We start from the raw sequence: 21,916 nt of genomic DNA, 5'->3' as shown, positions 1-21,916 counted from the left end.
AATACTGGAGTGGGTAGTCACTCTCTTCTCCAGGGGATCTTCCCGACCTAGAGATCGAACCTGGGTCTCCTGCATTGCAGGCAGATTCTTCACCGTCCGAGCTACCAGGGAAGCTCCCAGCTGTGTTAGTACTTCATTTCTTTTATTGCCATACAGTATTCCAGCATTCAGAGATACTACATTTTATCATCGGATGGGCACTGGGGTCATCGCTGCTTCTTTGATGACTCCATCTCCTCCTTCCCATCTCCGGGGTTTCCCCACCTTTTGTTTCCTCTGCTTAGAAACTCCCGCTCCCACTCACATGCTAACACCTCCCTCCTCATCTCCCTAGTGAGATGAGATCAAGCCTGCCATTATAGGGACCCCCATCTGCCTTCATGTGACACCGAGTCTGTGAACCCCACCAGCTGGTTGGCCCCCAGGAGTGCAAATCTTTTCTGTTTTGCTCACAGCTCTGTCGCAATTCCCAGCACGCAGCAGGTGCTCAGTAAAGAGTTGTTGCTTGGAGGGAAGGGAGCAGAGAGGGAGGAAGCAAGGAGACAGCCAGGACACAGATGGGTCTGTCCGGCTGCCGTGTCCTTCCGGCCCCATGGTGCTGCCTCCCCGGAAGTCACCAGTCCTGATGCGTCAGACTCTTTGGCACTGATTTTTTTAAAATTTAACTTAAAAATTTGAAGCACAGTTGATTTACAAGATATTAAATATAGCTCCTTGCTATACAGTAGGTCCCTGTTATTTATCTCTTTTATATATAATAGTGTGTATATCTGTTAATCCCATTTCCCAGTTTATCCCTCCCTCCCTGCTTTTCCCTTTGGTAACCATCCTTGCCACTGTTTCTTTTTATTTATTTATTTATTTATAAATTAAAGGATACTTGTTTTACATAATTTTGTTGATTCTGTCAAGCCTCAACATGAATCAGCCATAGGGATACATATGTCCCCTCCCTCTTTTTTTTTTAATTTTATTTTTTTACTTTACAATACTGTATTGGTTTTGCCATACATTGACATGAATCCACCACAGGTGTACATGAGTTCCCAACCCTGAACCCCACTCCCACCACCCTCCCCATATCATCTCTCTGGGTCATCCCAGGGCACCAGCCCCAAGCATCCTGTCTTGCCACTCTTTCTAACCCACTCCCTGCAGGTATGGCTGAGACAGGCACCACCTATGAGCCACCTGGACTGGGGAGCCCTCCTGACTGCAACACCAGCCCAGAGGACCGTGGGGCGCCTACCAGGTGACTCCTTGGGCCTCTCTCTTCACCGGCCCTGCCTGGGGGTGGGGGCAGCCGGCTAGGGATGGCAGTGGAGCTTGGGCTTGATCCCTAGGCCAAGCCCGCAGGTCATTTTGGAGAATGTGAGTCTATGTCTGTGCTGGCACCGTGGAAGGCCAGAAGGCCTAGAAACCCAGGCCCTGCCCTCGAAGTGCCTGGCGGAGACTGTTGGCAGAGGAGCTGGGGTCGCAGACCTCTGTTTCCATCTCAGTCATCTGTCTTACCTCTGGCCTCTCTCTCTGCAGCCCCACCCCCTCCTTGGTCTCCCTGGCTGACTCCCTGACCGGTAAGGAGCATGAAGCGGGTGTCACCCACACCTGGGAGGACACCCTGGTCTCAACCAGTGCTCCCATCTCCTTCTCCTCCACGGGAAAGCCGGCTCTGGTTTCAGGTAATGATCACCCCCACGAAGCAGGGCCTTCCTCCCTGGGGACCACAAGGAGGGAGGCTTCTCAATGGGCAACAGCATCACTTGGTGGGGAGGAAGAGTGGGGCTTGGGAAGTCCTGGGAACAAAGTTGACCCCAGGTCTTCGGCTTCTTGATCTGGAGCTGTGGCTCTGTCACTTGCTAGAGATGATTCCTTGATTCTTCTGAGCAGGGATTTTATTCTCAGCTTCTTCTCCATGGCCCATAATTGCTACTCACGAAATATTTGGCAACTAATCTCATGACCTTGACTGGGCTTCCCTGGTGGCTCAGTGGTAAAGAATCTGCCTGCAGTGCAGGAGATGCGGGTTCAATCCTTGGGTCAGGAAGATGCCCTGGAAAAGGAAATGGCAACCCACTCCAGTATTCTTGCCTGGAAAATTCCATGGACAGAAGAACCTGGTGGGCTACATACAGTCCATGGGGTCACAAGAGTCGGACACGACTGTGTGACCAAACTACCACTACCTCATGATCTTGACTAGTTTCTTACTTACTTTGGGCTTCAGCTTTCTCACCTTTTAACGTTGTAACAGCGTGTACCTCAAAGGGCAGTAAGCAAAGAATGATATACCCGGGCATTACCGGCTCCCGGCGTGCGATTTTAAGGACTTGCAGTTCTAGTGTTGGACACTAGGCGGCGATAGTGCTCAGCCAGCCCTCTGAGAGGTCCTGGATTTGGCAGTTTAACAACTTGTTAGAAAAGCAAATTACCAGCCTCCCCCAGCCAACTGAATCAGACTCTGCATTTTAACATGGTCCCCAGAAGATTCATAGCCACAGGAATGTCTGAGAAGCACTTATCTGGTACGTGTTGTTATTGTTCGTTCGGTAAGTCATTCTTGCTGCTGCTGCTGCTAAGTCGCTTCAGTCGTGTTCAAATCTGTGTGACCCCATAGACGGCAGCCCACCAGGCTCCCCCGTCCCTGGGATTCTCCAGGCAAGAACACTGGAGTGAGTTGCCATTTCCTTCTCCAATGCATGCAAGTGAAAAGTGAAAGTGAAGTCTCTCAGTCATGTCCGACTCTCAGCGACCCCATGCAGGCAAGAATCCTGGAGTGGGTAGCCATTTCCTTCTCCTTCCCCGACCCAGGGAGAGAATCAGCGTCTCCTCCATTGGCAGGTGGATTCCTTACCACTGAGCCACCAGGGAAGCTATTGGGTACATGCTACTTTTTCAGCACCTAAACATGGATTTTAAAAAATAATAACTATATGTTGATTTTCATAAGTGACAAAGGGGCCAAAAAAAAAAAAAAAAAGAGGCAAGTTAAGTACTAAGAGATAATGAAATATATCCAGATAGTGGTTAACAGTGTGGGCTCTAGAGTTGTGCTGGCCTGGCCTGAGCTATAATTTCTACCCTCTGGGTGACCTTGGGCCTGTTAATCTTTGCAAACATCAGCTTCCCTCCATTGTAAAATGGAGATGGTCATGGTGCCCATGGCATAGGGCTTTTGACTCCTCATTCAAGAAGCACTTGCTGAGTGTGCTTATGTGTGGAGTAGATGTTGTGCCTGCCCTTGTGGAGTTTCCAGTCTAGAGGAGGGGCCGGGAGTTGTGCCAGACTCCTAACTTCACCCTCTTGATTGCTCTGTCTGCCAGCCGCCCGGGACTGGGCATCACGCTTGCCTTCCTCCCCAGTCCCCTGAGCTCATCCTATTGGACCTCAATTCCCTCTTCATTCTGCCTCCTTGACCTCTCTGTTTCTCCCCCTTTAGCAATGGTTTGTGCATCCTTCAACTCTTCAGCTCCCCATGGGCTTCCCAGAGCCAGGCGAGAAAGGACAGGTGGGTGAGGGCTGGACCAGATAGCTATAGACAGGGTCTGGGTTTCTCTTCTGGCTTGGGAAAGGACCAGGTCCTGTCAGCAACAGTGGAGTCTGTGTCCAGAAGGAGGAAGCAGTCTGGGGTGAGGGCTGTGCTGTGTGGTTGCTGTAGGGCCCCTGGCCCCATGCCAGGATGTCAGGGTGAGAATGCAGGGCACCCCTGTGTTTCAGGACCTGTGCTCTTCTGGGTGATTCTGATACTGGCGGTGGTCGTCAGCTTCAGCTCCTTCGTCCTGTGCCACCAGAGGGCCTGCAGGAAGTGGATTGGACAGAGTAAGTGCATGTATCCTTGGGGCCCTGGGAGGGCAGGGTGCCCTGTGCTGGCCCGGCCTGGGTCCTTTTCCCATCCTGCCCGCTGAGACTCTTTGAGGCTGGCACCCCAGTCCTCCTGCTGCTGTCATTTCAGAGCTGCATCTGTGCTACCCAGTCCAGACCTTCCGGCCCACGCTGGAGCCTGTGGGTGAGTGTCCAGGGGTCCAAAAGGGCTGGGTGCGGCTACACCGCAGCTCTGCACGGTGGGCCAGAACTCCCTTGGGGCTCCCTCTGTGTGGGGGGGTTCCCACAAGCTGCTCCTCCTTTCTGTGCAACCTCGTATGTGATGGGAATATAATGTGGGTGGAAACTGTGACATGTTCCCTTCTGCGTCGGATGCGGTCTGGGCCCGAAGCTTCAAAAATTCACCTTGTCCTTAATTCTCTCCTCGGCCGTGCCCTCAGGAGAGGCCTTCCCTTCCCCTCTTCTCTCTGTCCCTCCTTCCCAGTCTCCTTGTCATTTCCCCCACCCCCTTCCCTCCTGCTGGTGCCCAGGGTGTAAGGGTTGGGGTGGGGGGAGCAGGCTAACAGGGCTACAGTCCTGATTCCGCACTATGAGCTACATGACTTTGGGTGAATCACTTAATTCCTTTGTGTCTCAGTTTCCTCATCTGTACCAAGTCACTCAGTCGTGTCCGACTGTGATCCTATGGACTGCCAGGCTCCCTGTCCATAGGATTCATACCCTCCCTCCAGGAGATCTTCCTGACCCAGGGATCGAACCCATGTCTCTTCTGTCTCCTGCATTGGCAGCTGGGTTCTTTAGCACTAGCGCTGCCTTGGAGATGGGGTCTAATTCAGAGAGTGGGTGTGTGGGTCCGTTGTGTTGGGGCCCTTAAGCGCTGTGTGCAGAGCCTGCGCGCAGTCAGCATTTGCAGGTTGTGGCTGCTGTTTGCTGACAGCTCCCCTGTGTCTGGGGCCTTTTTTCTCACCAGGAGTCCAGGCCTTCCTGAGTTCTCAGTTGATCTGAACTTTTCTCTCTGATCCCTGGCCAGCCTCCAGACCACCTCTTCCAGGCAGCCTTCCATGCCTCACCCATCCAGGCAGCAGACTCAGCTCTCACCTGGCAGGGGACAAGAGGGGGGACCCCAGCCATTGTGTGCCAAGTATTTCTTCTCCCCTGCACGATATCTTTCAAGGCAGGACAAGGTCCTCCTCAACATGCCACAAGCATTGTTTGAGCACCTACTGTGTATGAGCCCTGACCACAGGGGAAGGAGCAAACACAAACGGTTTGAGCTTCCTTTCTGGTTTCAAGGCAGGGTCCTATGATGGTCTCACAGACCCAGAAGCTCCATGGGAAATGGGTGATGCTCTTCATTTCATAATGAAGAGACGAGACCCAGGGCCACACTGTCTGTAGTTGCCATGGCCAGACTCAGGAACTGGTCCTGGAGCCGGCAGGTCTCATTGGCAGAGGTCTCAGTCCTTTATCCTCTTCCTCACCCCCCCACCCCCACAATGGGTTGTCCACCACCCAGTGCCCAGCCTGACACCCAGCGGTCAACTCAGGCCTCCTCGCCCCCACGTCCCCGGGCCCCACAGAAAGCTTTGCCCTAGCCTGGCTCCTGGCTTGGCCCCTGAACACAGCGCGTGAGGCGTGTTTTGGGTTTGATGAGTTTCACAAGCAGGTGCTTGTGTTCTCTTCGCAAGGGGGCTTTTTGTGTTTTGACAGTTTCAAGCCTTTTTCCATGAGCTGTCAGGCTCAGTGTCTCATTGAAACCCGCGTTTGTTGCTTTCTTGACATTTTTCTAGTATTAGAGTTTCCATTGCTGTCAGTTTATTTTTTTCTTCAAACCTCCATGATAGCAGTTTTGTCACACACATACAAAGAAAAAAGAGAGAGAGAGAGAAAAGACAAAAAGCACCTTCTCTTAAAAAGTCAGACCTACCAGGAACTGAGCCTGGGCTCAGTGGTGTCCACCTTGGCACACTGGCTTCCGGTGGGTCCTTGGGGGTCTGGTTCCCAGGGAAGGAGGTGACTTACGGTGAAGATGTGGGTGGACTGAGCAGGGTGGGAGCAGTGGGAGCTGGAGGGGTGCAGGAGTCTTTATGCGCTTGTCCACCCCTTTGTGTATCCGCCACGCACTTCTTAGTGGCCCTGTGCTGGGTCCGGCAAGTGCCCTCCCGAGCTTTCTCACCAGCTCAAGCAGAGTGGGAATAATCTGGCCTCAGTCCTCCTGGTCTCAGAACTCCAGGGCTCAGGGAGCCCCAGGTGTGGTTAGCAGTGATCTGGACAGGTGCCTATTTGATGCTCACCCCCATCCCTGAATGGGGATGAGCATCTCCATAAGCACACATGTGTTCTCATCTTATTCCTCCCAGAGGCCTGTTATACCCATTTCTCAGATGAGAAAGCTGAGGCACGGGAAGATGAAGAAGCTTGTCTAAGGCCACTTGGTTAATGAGCAGTACGACTGACCAGGATTTTGTTGGTGGTGCTGGCTAGATTTTTGCATAAAGGGTACCCTGGCACTGTTGACACCTGCCCAGGATCTTTCTTTGCTGTGGGGATTGTCTTGTGTGTTACAGGATGCCAGGCAGTCCTGGTCTGTAGATCCACCAGATACTAGCAGCACCTCCCATCTGTGACAGCCAGCAATGTCTCCAGGTACTCCCACATGTGCCCTGGAGGGGAAACGTCTCTCCTGGTTGAAAAACACTCGCTGGAAGTCTTTTAACCCTTCATTTAAAAAGACACTGTCATCATTACTTTATCTGTTACTTCAGGCAGTTTTAAGTTGGAAACATTGCTTTGTTTGTTTTGAAACAACTTCAAACATACAGAAAAGTACGGTGAACGTATTTTTCCTGAATTATTTGAGAGTAAGTTACTGACTTCATGCTTTTCCACCCCTGAATACCTGAGTGTGTATTTCACACAACCGCAGTGAAATCATCAACATCAGAGAATTCGCTTTGCTGTATCGCCACCAGCTAGGTCTCAGACCCCAGTCGAGTTTCTTCGTGCACTGATAACAATGCCTTGAATGCAGTCCAGCCTCTCCTGTTCCATTTGGCCACTGTGTCTTTGTCCCCTCTAGTCTGAGTTTCTCCTCCTGGTCATGACCTTGCCATCTTGGAAGATTCCATCAGTGGTTCTGTGGCTGCCCCTCACCCCGGGTTTGCCTGACTCTGGAGGGAGGTATCCACCCCATCGCCACCCCCCGCCAGCTTTCCCTTTGTCCCTCCCCCTGCATGTTCACCCGAAGCCCTGGATGAGCGTGGTGTCTGCCAGCCTTCTCCACCATGCAGTCCTCTTTCCTCTGTGGCCATTGCTAAGGTGAGGGGAGGTGCTTTGAGGCTCTGTGAATAACCGGTGCATCATCAGCCTTTCCTCCGTTTCTGCACGTCTGTCTGTCTGGATGTGTGGTTCCTTTCTTACTCTGCTGTCGTGGTTACTTAATTTGATGTTCAAATTGTCCCGGGTGAGGCCAGTGAGGGCCCCTTCAAGCTGGCTCCTGTGTGCTTTTGGTTCCATCTTTCTGTGTTTGGGGCTCATCTCTTTTTTAAATGTCTTTTTTTTTTTAATTGAAGGAAAATTTTTTTTTCCTTTTTTTTGGCTGGGCCGTGCGGTCTGTGGGATCCTTAGTTCTCTGACCAAGGATCAAACCCCAGCCTTTGGCAGTCAGAGTGCTGAGTCCCAACCATTGGACCGCCAGGGGGTTCCCTGGAGCACTCCATTACCAAGTTCCCAGCCTAGCTTGTAATAGTTCCCTGCCCCTTCCTGGACTGGAATTTAAGGCTGCCTGTTGCCAAACTCCTTCCTTGGGTCTGTTCCACCTCCCACAGCAGCCAGAACCCCAGGCCAGAGAGGGGATGGAACTGACAGCAGACAGCAACAGGGATGGAAAGGATGCATAACCTGGGTGTCAGAACCCACGTGCTTGGCTTGAGCAGCCCTCTGAGCAGCTCTGGGAAGCCAAGCACTTCTTTATGGGCGTGGAGGGGGCTGCCAATGCCCAATTTGTCCCTGGATTTGTGTCCTGGGACGCTGGACACATTTGTGAGAAGATTGCGATCATTCCAAAAAAGCAAGGTTACCAATGAATGAAGACAGGGAACTGAAGCAACATTTTTGAGGGAAAAAGCCCTTACGAAATCTGACCTCTGCAGTTGGCACCGCTCGTTCTCGTCTTTATTAAGAACACAGGCAGGTTGTAACATGGCTATAGGCCGAGGTTGACGCCATCTGGATTCTGCCTTTTCACCTTGACATTATTTTATGCTGGTTTCTGAAAGACGGTATTGAAAGCTGATTTTCTTTTCGGTGTGATGGAGTATCAAGCCGCGGGAGTATCCTGGGGGCCCTTGGTGCTAGAGAGCATTCTAGCCACCTTCCTTTTTGTTTTTCTCCTTCCCTTTTTAATGTTTCAATTTAAAAAATCTAAACAGACTTCATTAAAGAAAAGTTTTAGACTTACAGAAAATTTGAGAAGTTAGTGGAAATATAGCCCACACCCAATTTCCTCTATTATAAACATCTTATTCTACTGCAGTACGCTTGTCACAATAAAAGCAATACCGACTCACTACTATTATGTGAAGCCTGTACTCTGTTCAGGTCTACTTGGCTTTGCCTAGCATGCTTCTGCTCCAGGACCCCACCCAGGACACCACTTTGCATTTGTGCCTTAGGCTCCCCTGGCCTCTGACAGTTTCTGGCCCTCCTAGCTTTTGATGACCGTGGCAGTTTTGAGGAGTGCTCGTCAGTTAAGGTATAGGATGATCCTCTGTTGGAATTGGTCTAGTGTTTTTGTCCTGATTAGACTGAAGTCATGGGTTTGGAGGAGGAAGACCATAAGAGTTCAGTGTCATTTCCATCACAACCTATCAAGAGTATGTGCTCTCAAATTAAAACTTGAAAACAATTATTTTTTTGTTTAGTAGACAGGATAGAACTCCAGTGTCCCTAGCCACAAGGGACTAGTTCCACCGAGAAGTAAACAGTGGGGACTCAATTTTGAAGACATTTGGGGAAAGGGAAAATTGGCTTTCTGTTAACTGGCAAAATGTTCCAGTGGGACTCTGTTTATGTTGAAACGTGTTATGTTTTATATGTACACATATATGGACCAGGGGGCTAAGATGGTAAAGAACCTGCCTGCAATGCGGGAGACCTGGGTTCCATCCCTGGGTCGGGAAGATCCCCTGGAGAAGGGAATGTCTACCCACTCCATATTCTCGCCTGCAGAGTTCCATGGACAGAGGAGCCTGGTGGACTGGGCTGTATAGTCCATGTGGTCACAAAGAGTCGGACATGACTGAGCGCCTAATATTTTCACACTTTCATATATGGACCAGAGTCTCTGCTGAGTTTATAAATTAAGAAACGATGGTTGATGGAATCTTGATTTTTGTTAACTCATCCCAATAAAGCCTACAGAAACTCAAAAACATATGAGAGAGAAGAATATGCTCTCAACATGATTGATTCCTGGGCACCTTCTCTTCTGAGATCTCATTTAATCTTCATAAAGACCCTCTGAAGGGGCATGATGGTGCCCCTTTTCCAAAGGAGAGAACTAAGACCGGGAGAGGTGAAGGTCTGTGCTGGGGCTGCATGGCTAAGCAGGCCTCCGACATAGGACTGCTAAGCTGCTTCCTTGTTTGGCATCTGGCTCGTTTTCAGTTTTTTGCTTATCATAGGCTCCACTGCTGTGCACAGCCTGGTTACTTTCCTTCGAGTTATTTCCTGAGGGTGTGTCCCCAAAGAGGGATTACTAAGTCAAAGTGTGTGAAGTTTTCACTGCCAGATGGTTCTTGAGAAAGAGGGAACCAGTTCACAGGGCATGAGCAGCTGTGTTCCTGTTTACCCACATCCTCTCCAGGACTGTGTTTTATCATTTTTGTTTATTCTGTCTTGTTACTTTATCACATACTTTCTCCCCTCAATGACTCGCTGCCAAATGACAGTTGGCTATTTGCAGAACTCAAAATTCACTCTCACAGGATAAAGATTCGGCTTCTCTGACTTCATTTAAAAGAATGTGCCTCAGGCTGGACAACATTTCTCAAAATGCTGGCTGGGGCACTAGACAGTGGCTTCCTCTTGGGAGAGACCCACGAGCCTCCTAAGGTGACTGCTCTGCTGTTAACTCAGTCATCGAGCATTGTGTCATTTTACACATGTGTTTCTTTTGACCAAGATTCTGATCCATTTCCCCTTTAGACACTTTACCTGCGGATGGTCATTTAAAATGGACATGGAAGATTGTCCCCCCAAAGTGACCTGGTGTCTCCACAGCAGGTTCAAATTGCCCATCGTGTCGTTTTATCATGGCTGGTTGGCCCCCAGCGTGCATTTCCGCTAGGATTTGAGGAGGCTGGTTCCCCAGAGCAGCTGAGGTCAGACAGAGTTTCCAGGGTGACTCAGCCTGCTGGCCTCTTCATATGCGAGTTCTCTGGTCAGCTGTCCACACCTAAAACAGCAAAAGTCAAGACCCTGTAAGTGGTCCCCTTGGAATTATAAGGGGCGCTGTGCTCCCAGAGGACTCAGTGCCTGGGAGCTGACTCACCCTGGTGTAGACATGTCTCTGGGTAACATCTCTAGCTTTTCCAGTTGAAAAGCCCCTAAAGGGCTCTGTGGCCATCTGGCTTTAGGCATGCCTGACTCGAGGGCTCAGAAAGGATCCTCAGGACCCACCACCCTCTCTCTATCACCATGAGGTCCTCCTGTGTGGTTGAGTTTCACATGTTGCTCCGAGGGGCTCTGGCCTCTTCTGCCCGTGGCGGCCACCAGGCGATGGCAGCAGCTTCTGACCCTGCCAGAGCCTCTTCGGCTGGTCCTGAACCACTCCTGTGCATGTGTGGGAGTGGGTGGGAGGGGAGGGGTCCGGTGTGCTGAGGGGCTTGGTGGCTGGGAGAGAGATGACTGCCCTGTTCTCTGGCTGCCCCTGGGAAGTGAGGCCCTGTGCCCCGGGCCTGAAACCCATCCACTGTTCTCCAGAGTGAGGTCTGAGGAAGGACCAACTTCCACCCTGGGGGCAGTGGAGGGGACACTTGCCTGCAGTGGGGTGGGGCAGGGCCAGGCAGCTGCCAGATGCCCCTTGGTGAAGTGACTGCTCTTTTTCTCCTTGCAGATTCCAAGCCAGGGAGGAACCCGATAGTAAGTAGCCTCTCCCTTGCCCCCACCCCAGCTTTGTGCCCATACGTATGATTCCTCCTCCATCAGAGCTTCTGGTTCTGACAGTGACTGGGTGGGTCCCCCACGGCCCAGGTGCAGATTCCCCTGCAAGTTCAGGCTGGGTCTGCCCCACGCAGGGAGCTCTGAGCGCGGTGGGGCCTCAGCCAGGCCCTGGCGGGGATGCGCAGCTCCACCCCCACGGCAGCCTCGGCTCCTGGCTCATCCCGCTGGGGACTTCCAGAAGGGCCTGCCAGATGGCAGGTCTGGTTTTGACCATTTGGGTGCCAGGTGTGGTTTGAGGGAAGGTTGGGTTCATTTTCCCCTTTGTCCTTCAATCCTCCATGAGTCTCATCCTCAAAGCTGGCGTGTCAAGTCAGTAGCACAAACTTTTGCAACTTTAGCTAGCGTGTATGGAGCACTTGGTGTTCCCAGGTGGCGGAGTGGTAAAGAATCTGCCTGCAATGCAAGAGATGCAGGTTTGATCCCTAGGTCGGGAAGATCCCCTGGAGGAGGAAATGGCAACCTACTCCAGTACTCGTGCCTGGAGAATCCCATGGACAGAGGGGCCTGCCGGGCTACACTTTATGGGGTCGTAAAGAGTCAGACGTGACTGAGCACATGTGCGTGCATGGAGCACTTCCCGTGAGCTAGGCATCTGGCTTTCCCCAAGTTGTTCCGGTTTGTCCTGGCAACACACTGAGGTTGGTACTGTTGTCCTGCTGTATAGGAGAGGAAACAGAGGCCCAGACAGGAAAGGTGATTCCGCAGTTGGAAAATAGATCAGCTGGGATTTGAGGGCTGGTGTGTGTGACTCCAAAGCTGGTGCTCTGAGCTGTTACCCTGAGCTGCCTCCTAGCAAGGCCATCTCCACCTGCCTTTTACGAAGCTCTCGCTGTGCCAGGCGCTGGGCCGGGGGCTTTGCACATGTTACCACCGAGCCTGTGGGCATCCTGCGTGGGCTGTCCTTCGCCAGGCCCTGCTCTGTGCTGGCCTCTCAGGGGCAGCGCAGGGACCAGTGAGGGGGTGTGGGGAGAGGAGCGGCCCTGCTTTCCACAGCTGAGAGGGGGCAGGACGAAACACACCATATGACCAGGTCTCAGGTATGGATGGTTTGCCCACTTCCCACCCCCACTTATCAGCTCTTCCATTCGTTTTTTTTAAATAGTATTTTAAAAGTTTTATTTCTTTATTTGGCTGCGCTGGGTCTTTCTCGCTACGTACGGGCTTTCTTGAGTTGCAGTGAGCAAGGGCTGCTCTCTAGTTGTGGTGCGTGGGCTTCTCATTGCAGTGGCTTCTCTTGTTTCTGGGCACAGGCTCTAGAGCACGCAGGCTGGAGTAGCTGTGGTGCCAGGACTTAGTTGCTCTGTGGCATGTGGAATCTTCCCGGACCAGGGATTGAACCTGTGCCCCCTGTGTTGGCAGGTGGATTCTTTACCATGGAGTCACCAGGGAAGCCTCCATTCTCTATTTTTAAACATAATAGATGGCACCACAATACAGGTTCAATTTCAAATCATGGGAGATCACATTCAAACATGCTTGGGTCAGATGAGTTGCTGTTACAATATCAAGAAGTTTCATGAAAAAGGTATTTAATGATTTGTAAGATACGAACAAAGCTAGTGGAGGTGATGGGATTCCAGTTGAGCTATTTCAAATCCTAAAAGATGATGCTGTTAAAGTGCTCCACTTAATATGCCAGCAAATTTGGAAAACTCAGCAGTGGCCACAGGATTGGAAAAGGTCAATTTTCATTCCAATCCCAAAGAAAGGCAATGCCAAAGAATGTTCAAACTACTGCACAATTGCACTCATCTCACACGGTAACAAAGCAATGCTCAAAATTCTCCAAGCTAGATTTCAACAGTACATGAACCAAGAACTTCCAGATGTTCAAGCTGGATTTAGAAAAGACAGAGAAACCAGAGATCAAATTGCCAACATCCATTGGATCATAGAAAAAGCAAGATTCCCGGAAACCATCTACTTCTGCTTTATTGCCTATGCCAAAGCCTTTGACTGTAAGGATCACAACAAACTGGAAAATTCTTAAAGATGGGAATACCAGACCACCTTACTTGTGTTTTGAGAAACCTTATGCAGGTCAAGAAGCAACTGTTAGAACTGGACATGTAACAACAGACTGGTTCCAAATTGGTAAAGGAGTACGTCAAGGCTGCATATTGTCACCCTGCTTATTTAACTTCTATGCAGAGTACATCATGAGAAACGCTGGGCTGGAAGAAGCATAAGCTGGAATCAAGATTGCCGGGAGAAATAGCAATAACCCCAGATATGCAGATGACACCACTTTTATGACAGAAAGTGAAGAGCCTCTTGATGAAGATGAAAGAGGAGAATGAAAAAGCTGGCTTAAAACTCAACATTCAGAAAACTAAGATCATGGCATCTGGTCCCATCACTTTATGGCAAATAGATGGAGAAACAATGGAAACAGTGACAGACTTTATTTTCTTAGGCTCCAGAATCACTGTAGATGGTGACTGCAGCCATGAAATTAAAAGATGCTTGTTCTTGGAAGAAAGGCTATGACCAACCTAGATAGCATATTAAAAAGCAGAGACGTTACTTTGCTGACAAAGGTCCTTCTACTCAAAGCTATGGTTTTTCCAGTAGTCATGTATGAATGGGAGAGTTGGACCATAAAAAAGGCTAATCACGAAAGAATTAATGCTTTTGTGCTGTGGTGTTGGAGAAGACTCTTGAAAGTCCCTTGGACTGCAAGAAGATCAAACCAGTCCATCCTAAAGAAAATCAATCTTGAATATTCATTGGAAGGACTGATGCTGAAGCTCCAATACTTTGGCCACCTGATGCAAAGACTCATTAGAAAAGATCCTGATGCTGGGGAAGATTGGATGCAGGAGGAGAAGGGGACAACAGAGGGTGAGATAGTTGGATGACATCACTGACTCAATGGACATGAGTTTGAGCAAGCTCCGGGAGATGATGAAGGACAGGGAAGCCTGGTGTGCTGCAGTCCACGGGGTCACAAAGAGTCAGATATGACTGAGCGACTGAACAACAACAACAAGAACAACAACAGCAAAGAGAATCAAATACATTTTGGCCCCACGGATCAGTGCATAAATAGGAACTTCTTTAAGACTACCGTCTTTTAGACTTCAAATTATTTTAAAAAGAATATGAAGGATTATGTAACTATATTTTCAGAATTATTCAAACTTATTCCCTTTCGAAGCTTGAAGGTAAATGGTATTTATGTTGGAACATTTCATGAGACCACTTCTCCTTGGCACTTATGGAAAGGTCAAAACCGAAACCAATGTTTTCCTGAAACATATCTGTTTTTTAGTACATTAGTGTGATCATAAAAGACTGCTGTCCCAGGAGCAGGGGAGTTGGGGTGGGCCTAGAGCTGATGCTTGTAGACTGAGCAAACACGTATGGATTCCAAAGGGAGACGCTGGGGCTCCAGCATTGGCCGGACTCTTACTAACTAACCCTGAGCAAGTTACATGACGTGCTCAGTTTCCTGATCTGTAAAATGGGGAGATATTAACCGCCTTGTAGACTTGTTGGGCTTCCCAGGGGGCACTAGTGGTAAAGAAAGAAAAGAAAGTGAAAGTGAAGTAGCTCAATCGTGTCCAACTCTTTGCGACCCCATGGACTGTAGCCTACCAGGCTCCTCCGTCCGTGGGATTCTCCAGGCAAGAGCACTGGAGTGGGTTGCCATTTCCTTCTCCAGAGGATCTTCCCGACCCAAGGATCGAACCTGGGTCTCCCGCATTGTAGGCAGACGCTTTACTGTCTGAGCCACCAAGGAAATCCATAGTGGTAAAGAACCACCTGTCAATGCAGGAGACATAAGAGACTCGGGTTCCATCCCTAGGTCAGGAAGATCCCCTGGAGGAGGGCTTGGCAACTCATTCCAGTATTCTTGCCTGGAGAATCCTATGGATAGAAGAGCCTGGCGGGCTACAGTCCTTAGGGTCACAGAGTCAGACATGCCTGAAGCAACTTAGCATGCATTCACGCAGAGTGGTTGTTAAGGATTAGCACATGTTGAGGGCCACACATGGTAAGCATTGTATGCGATGCTCCACTATCCTTATTTAGTGCCAGTTAAAAACGACGTGCCTTCACAGGGTCCCATATGTAGGAACGTCAGGTCATCCATGCTGAGAAGCCCAGGGTGAGCGCATGGTGGCTTTAAAACAGAGAGGGAGACTCGCTGGGGTCTATGGAGATGGAGAAATGCGTTCCCCAGTGCAGAGACTGGGGGAGGTTGGGGTATCCTGCCCCAGCACCGTTTCCTCTGCCCACTACAGCTGACCAAGAGTGTATCAGTGGCAGACCCAGGCAATGAGGAGCAGGGCTTACTGAGTCGCCCGGCTGTGGAGACCTGCCTGGAGAGCCTGCGGCTGCTGGAGGCCAACCCAGTCAGCAGCCCCCCGTCCCCCACAGACCTACCTGAGCCCCGAGGGACCACGGAGCATACCAACAACAGGATTGGTGAGTCAGCCTGTTTGGGGGGATCCTGGAGTGTTCAGGGGCCAGTGGGAGATGGACCCTGAGCCCCTAACGAGGGACCAGAGACCCTGGGGATGGAAAGCTCAGCAAGGAAGAGGCAGGGCCTCCCCCACCGGGTTTTATAAGTAGGAGATGCTTTTCATGAAGGAGTTAAACCATTCTCAGGGGTATCTACCTGGAGAATCCCAGGGATGGGGGAGCCTGGTGGGCTGCCGTCTATGGGGTCGCACAGAGTCGGACACGACTGAAGTGACTTAGCAGCAGCAGCAGCCGGGGTATCTACAGCTTGCTCCGCCTCTTCATCCCAATTTAAATTTCTGTAAACTAGAGGAGCCTGGCGGGCTACAGCCCATAGGTCTGCAAGATTCAGGTGTGACTTAGCGACTAAACCACCACCACCAAACTAAGAGTAGTCAATAGTTCTGACTTCCCAGGGTCATTGTGAGAATTTGTGAAACGATGCTCACAAAGTTGGCCTGGTGGGTGCGGGGCTCCCTCTGCCTGGTGCCTGCTCTTATTAGAGGGGAAGTAAGCACCATCCAGCTCCCAACACAGGGCCCCTAAGACGGGTGGAGGGAGATGTCAGGAGGGAGATGTCAGATGTGCGCTGGTCACCTCTCCTTCTGAGGATCGAGTCAGTCACTCCATTTTACAATTGGAGAAACATCAGTTCAGGAAGAAGAAGTAATTTCCTCTGGTGCCCCGAACTGCAGCCTCCCTCCAGCCAAGGCGAACCTTCTGCTCTCAAGTCTCCTTCCTCCTCCTCCCCTCATCCTGGTACATCAAGAGCACTTCTACCAAAATGGATACTTGCCCATATTATACCCCTGCTTGAAGTCTTCCAGGGAGTCCCTGCTCCCTGCAGTGGGAATTCCAGGCTGCTGCTTCTCCTCCCCACCAGGCTCGCCTGCCTCCCAACCCCGCAGGTCTGCTCCCCCTTCTCAGAGGCAGTTTTCTAATTTTTGGAGCCCTCTCTCACGTCTGAAGTTCTCCATGGGAGCTTCTTCCTCACCTGAAATAGTCAACTCCACCTCCTTGAATCTAGTCAAGCCTTTTCTTTTTTGGCTGCACCACTTAGCCTGTGGGATCTTAGTTCCCCAATCAGGAATCGAACCCATGCCCTTTGCAGGGTAAGTGAGGAGTCTTAATTGCTGGACCACCAGGGGAAGTCTTGAATAAATTCCTGATGTCCCAGGACCTAGCGTATTTGTCTCTTCCTCAAGCCTTCCCGCCCTCTCCACTCTCCTGTCTAGGAGACACCCTCTGGGTACCCCCAGAACCCAGGCCTCTCCACCTTGTGTCCTCAGCTCCCAGCAGTGTGACTGTGTTTGCAGCTTCCTCCCCACCCCACCTGGCTTTAAGCTCCCCAAGAGGCAGGGTCTTAATGGGCTCCATCTCTGTCTTCTCTGGAGGGTTAACCGTCACTGAGATCATTCCGAAGAGGCATTTGTGATCATCCTACATATTTCTGTAGCAGGGGTGGGTGGATGGAACTCTTGAGGGCAGAACCATTAGCGCCAAACTGAAACTTTTGGAATTGCAGCTTTCAGCAAGTTTTATTCGGAGAAGGCGATGGCACCCCACTCCAGTACTCTTGCCTGGAAAATCCCATGGGTGGAGGAGCCTGGAAGGCTGCAGTCCATGGGGTCGCTGAGGGTCGGACATGACTGAGCGGCTTCACTTTCACTTTTCACTTTCATGCATTGGAGAAGGAAATGGCAACCCACTCCAGTGTTCTTGCCTTGAGAATCCCAGGGACGGGGGAGCCTGGTGGGCTGCCATCTACAGGGTCGCACAGAGTCGGACATGACTGAAGCGACTTAGCAGCAGCAGCAAGTTTTATTGGAAAAGGATGTACTTTGGGAAATAGTGCTGAAGACATTCTCCTGCAAATTTCCTAAGAAGTCCTAGTTTGAATGTTTGAGTCCTTGCTGAGCACAGTGCCTGGAACCACAGGGCTGGGGCTCTGGGAGTGTTTGGCAGGGGTGGGTAAAGGGAGGTACCAGGCTCCCAGCAGGGCTGGGGCATGGGCAGCCTGGTCTATAAGCCTGGTCTGTAAGCTTGGAGGAGGTCTTCCTGGAATATTCAAGAGATGGTGAGTCCTCTGTTCTTCTGACATCTCCCTAGAGGAGTACCCCCTGGTCCAGTTCCCAAGGGGACCACACTCTGGTTACCCCTCTACCCCTGGGCACCAGGCACAGGGAACCCTGTCCCTTCACCTTCACCACCACCACCCCACCACCCCCAACCAAGACAACTTCCTTGGATGCTGGAGCCCTGAATGGGGCAGGAAATCCAAGCAGCTTCTGGAAGACCCTCTCCCTCCCAGCTGGGGAGCGGGCAGCCCTGTGGCAGTGGACAGAGCCCAGGGAATCAGGACCCGAGGAACGTGAGTGGGTGACAGCCTGGCCCCGCAGCTTTGGCTGCTTCTACCTGGACAAACACAGCCCGCTTCATTCACACCCCTCCTCCTCTCTGTCTGTCTCGCTCATCTCTGGTCCTGCCTGGTCTCTTCTGTGTTCTCCCTCACCTCACCATCACTGGCTTCTATCTTTTGCCAGCCCTTCTGGTCAGCTTCTGCAGGCTTTAGTGGAGGGTGTGTGACTTGAGGCCATGCTCTCTCTTTGGGGGGGTAGGGTGCTCCCAGCCTACAGCTTGTTTCATTCTTGTAACCTTCTCTCTCTCCTAGAAGTATCAAAGACCAAAACAGAAAAACTGGATTATGCAATGGGGTTGAGGGTGCAGGGGCCCCAAGAATCTCTGGGGGGCTCCTGAAGCAGAGGGGTGTAACTGGGTTCCCCAACAAGGCAGGCATCCTGAACCCCACCCTAGCTCTCAAGTTCCCTCTTGATAGCTTCCCCATTCAGACTCCAGAGAGAGTTCTAGGGCTGAGGGGCTGGGAGCTGGCACCCTGCCCTGAGCTCAAGGCCATCAGAAGCTGAGGCTACTGGAGTTTGCAGTCAGCTGATCTGGGTGAAAGCCAGGCTCCCTACTTCCCAGCTTCTTTGGCAGCTTACTTAGCTCCCCTGAGACGCCAAAGCCCTGGAAGCAGGAGGTCAGTTGAGGAGGGGGCGCGGGTAATGCTGCTAACAGGCTGGGCTGGTTATTCATCCACGCAATTCACACAGGCAGCCCTCCTGTTTGCAAGGCAGGCACACAGCAATAAGCAATAAACACCAAGATATACCAGCCCCTGCAAAGCTGTCCAGATCTCAGGCTCTTGGCAGTTATTAACAGGGTTGAGGTTTCTGTAGGATGTGGTCTGGGTTAGGCTGGACTGAAGAGGTTCCTGGGACGCAGAACTTTGAAAACTAGTATCATCTCAGGAAAACCAGGACATGTTGCCGCCTCCCGCTTCCCCTTCTCCCGCCCCCGCAACCCCCAGATTTCTGCTTTAGGCACGTGAATAGGTGCTGAAAGGGAAGCTGGGCAGGGTGGAGTTTCTTTGGGGATTTCTACAGACTACCTGGTGACCTTGGGCAGGTCATTTAACATCCCTGAGCTCAATCTGTAAATGGGGATCATATAACAATAGGCCATCTACCTTGTGGAAGTGATGTAAAGATTCAGAAGCTAATGTGTGGAAAACACCCAAGGCGGCATCCGGCAAGGCTAAGCTCTGCCAGTGTTCAGTGGTGCTCTTGATATCAACATCGTTGTTCCCTGATTTCTCCCCACTTCTTGCTTTCTCTCCTAACCCTGTCCTCTCCTCTCCTGCCCCATCCCTGCAGAAATGTCAAGAAAATCAGGAGCACCTCCAGTCTTTAACCACTCAGCAGGCAACTGCTAGCTATTTTATCTCCTTTGAAGCCCGGGACACCTGTGAAGTCAGCGGGGTTTATTGTGGATCAGAGAGGCTGAGCGTTCTCCCTGAGGCCACACAGCAGGAGTGGCAGAGCTGGGATGGGGACCCTCCTCTGCCTCCTGGCTTCTGTACAGCTGGGGCCCTGGTCTCCTCACCTCCCCCACCCTTTTGTCTTGCAGAGAACATCTACATCATGAAAGCCGACACCGTGATTGTGGGGACCGTGAAGGCCGAGGTGCCTGAGGGCCAAGGCCCAATGGGGCCAGCCAGGCCCGAGCTCGAGGAGGAGCTGGAGATGGACTATGCCTCCCACTACCCGGAGCAGGAGACAGAGCCACCGCTGGGCAGCTGTGGGGACGTTATGTTCTCAGTGGAGGAGGAAGGGAAGGAGGACCCCTTGCCCACGACTGTCTCTGAGAAATGAGGGCTGGACTGGCACTGAGAGGGCAACTGGGTGCCTCTGGAAGGCCACGGTGGCACTGGTGGCACCACACCGGTGGCAGAGGCTCATCTGGCCTGAACTGAGGTTCCAGCATCCAGTGGTGAACCCAGCCTGTCAACACAGGAGGTCTCGCTGTTCTATGCTTGTATCCCCACCCAGCTGCCTCCCGACCCAGACCTTGGGGAGCCCGAGCCTGTGAGGCAGAGACAGACAAGGGGCTGGATCTGGATGACCAGGAGGGCCTGGACCCCGTGCCTTCTGCTGCTGCCAAGGAGATGCCCCAGAGTCCTGGGTGTCAAACACACATACCAAGCAGAAGCTGAGGCCACGAGGTACATCCCCCCAGACCCTGCTTTCTCCATCACCCTGGCCTCAGGAGTGATGCCCTCCAGGCCTCACTGCTGTGCGAGCCACCCCTACTTACTGTGAGTGGCCCTGTGGGCATGGGGCCAATGCCTCTGTTTGCTTCTCCTGAATCAGAAGGGAAGTCAAGAAATAGGGTGTTGTCTGCCTGCCTCGTCTTGGCCGCAGCCACAGCGCTGCACTCTGCGGACGTGAGTCCCCAGTCTGGCCTCCAGCCCTGCCTGGGCCACTGGGACCCTCCTAGTCTTGCCAGGCTGTCTGTGTTCTACAGCCTGTTCCACAGTGGGCCCAGGGCCCAGGGCATGTCACTCTTCCCGAAGTAAGAGGCACCCGGGACCCAGCTACCTGAAGATTCTCAGCAGCCATGGTGCCCTTGCCCAGACGGAGGCCCTGCCCACCCAGCTGCTGCCTGGAGAAGGGCCTGCTCTGCTTCACCCAGGCGGCTTCCTTGCTAAATGGAGAAGGGGAACTGTGGACCCTTCCTGGGTTCTTGCCTGCTCTGTGGGCACCATGTACTCTGTCCTGGGTCACGAAGATGCATCCTTCCCAGATCTGCCAGGTACACAGATCCTGATGGTCCCAGGCCCAGCCTCTGGCTCCAGCCGCTCAGCGCCCATGATAGAGGCTGGGTGATTGTGCTCAGTCATGTCCAAGTCTTTGCAATCCCATGGACTCCACAAGGTGTGACCCTACCAGGCTCCTCTGTCTATGGGATTCTCCAGGCAAGACTACTGGAGTCGGTTGCCATTTCCTCCTCCAGGGGATCTTCCCCACCCAGGGACTGAACCCTCATCTCCTGCAGCTCCTGCCTTAGGATGTGGATTCTTTACCCCTGAGCCACCTGGGAAGCCCAAAAGGCAATTTGGGTGCTTGCGCCCCTGTGGATGTCAAAAAGCTCCCTGGTCTCTCCCATTCTGCCGGAAAACAAAGAACATTTTGTGGTTCAATCTGGACTTCAGGAGTTTTGCGTTTCGCAGTAAAGATGGAGTGGCCTGACTTGGGGCTGCGGTGTCCTGCTCTCCTTGGGGCTCTCAGACTCAAGTCAGTAAGCAAGCAGCCTTGGAAAAGGAGTATGGGCAGATGCTAAGTCTGCCGTGGCCCCGGGATGCACAGTCCAGGCAGCTAGGAGGCTGTTGGAATTACCCGCTGGCAGGCAGGCCGGGGAAAGCTGCTGTTTACTCACCAGCCCACTCAGTCTCTGGAGGAAGTTGAGGCTAGGTCAGGCATCACAAGGGTAGTTTCTGAAACCACTCAGATGTTTTGGGGAAAGTTGGAGAGACACTGGACGCTGTGAGAGTTTACATCAGAACCTGATGTTTACATGGGCTGGACAGCTGACAAAATGCCCTTTGCAAGGACAGTATGGGTGCTCTGCAACCTGCTGCCACTTCCCCCCCGCCCCCAAGGGCTCTGCAGCCATGACCTGAGGATATTGACATATGGTTCATGGAATGACAGGCTCCCTCGCTGGAGGGCCTGTCACAAAACTTTGATCCTTTAAAAATGCATAAGTTCCCTTAGAAAGCATTCACAAGGCTCAGGAAATTCTCCCTGAGATTTGAGTATGTCTGAGCAGAAGGGTCTGAGCAATCTCTCTCCAGTTAGGACAGGGGTTCCCCCTTTATCTCTGCCCCCAGACACCTAGGCCGTCAGGCTCTGGGGACAAGGAGCCTCCTGTCTGCTGGGACAGCCATGCCCACTGCTGGAGGTTGTTCCCTGTGGATGGAGGCCGACTCTTCCTTGTGTAACGCCCACTCCCTGGTCGGCCCAAGGCCCAGGCTTTGAGGATACTCAGGATAAAGCCCTCAGGT

The 21,916-nt window shown here is 51.9% G+C and overlaps 1 protein-coding gene across 1 annotated transcript in view; it reads left to right on the top strand.

Annotated features, from left to right (window-relative positions):
• Positions 1–20,790, top strand: part of TNFRSF8 (TNF receptor superfamily member 8) — a 46,742-nt gene extending 25,952 nt beyond the window's left edge. Inside the window, exons 7-13 of the mRNA XM_018059943.1 lie at positions 1,159–1,252; positions 1,534–1,679; positions 3,715–3,816; positions 3,950–4,003; positions 10,937–10,962; positions 15,294–15,477; positions 19,480–20,790. Of these exons, the coding sequence (XP_017915432.1) occupies positions 1,159–1,252; positions 1,534–1,679; positions 3,715–3,816; positions 3,950–4,003; positions 10,937–10,962; positions 15,294–15,477; positions 19,480–19,724 (851 nt within the window). The 3' untranslated portion in view covers positions 19,725–20,790. The remainder of the gene's footprint in view (positions 1–1,158; positions 1,253–1,533; positions 1,680–3,714; positions 3,817–3,949; positions 4,004–10,936; positions 10,963–15,293; positions 15,478–19,479) is intronic.

Source organism: Capra hircus, chromosome 16 (genome assembly GCF_001704415.2).
Source record: "Capra hircus breed San Clemente chromosome 16, ASM170441v1, whole genome shotgun sequence".
In the NCBI taxonomy this organism is placed as follows: Eukaryota; Metazoa; Chordata; class Mammalia; order Artiodactyla; family Bovidae; genus Capra; species Capra hircus.
Note: the sequence above shows the minus strand (reverse complement) of the source record. Positions and strands in the feature narration are given on the sequence as shown.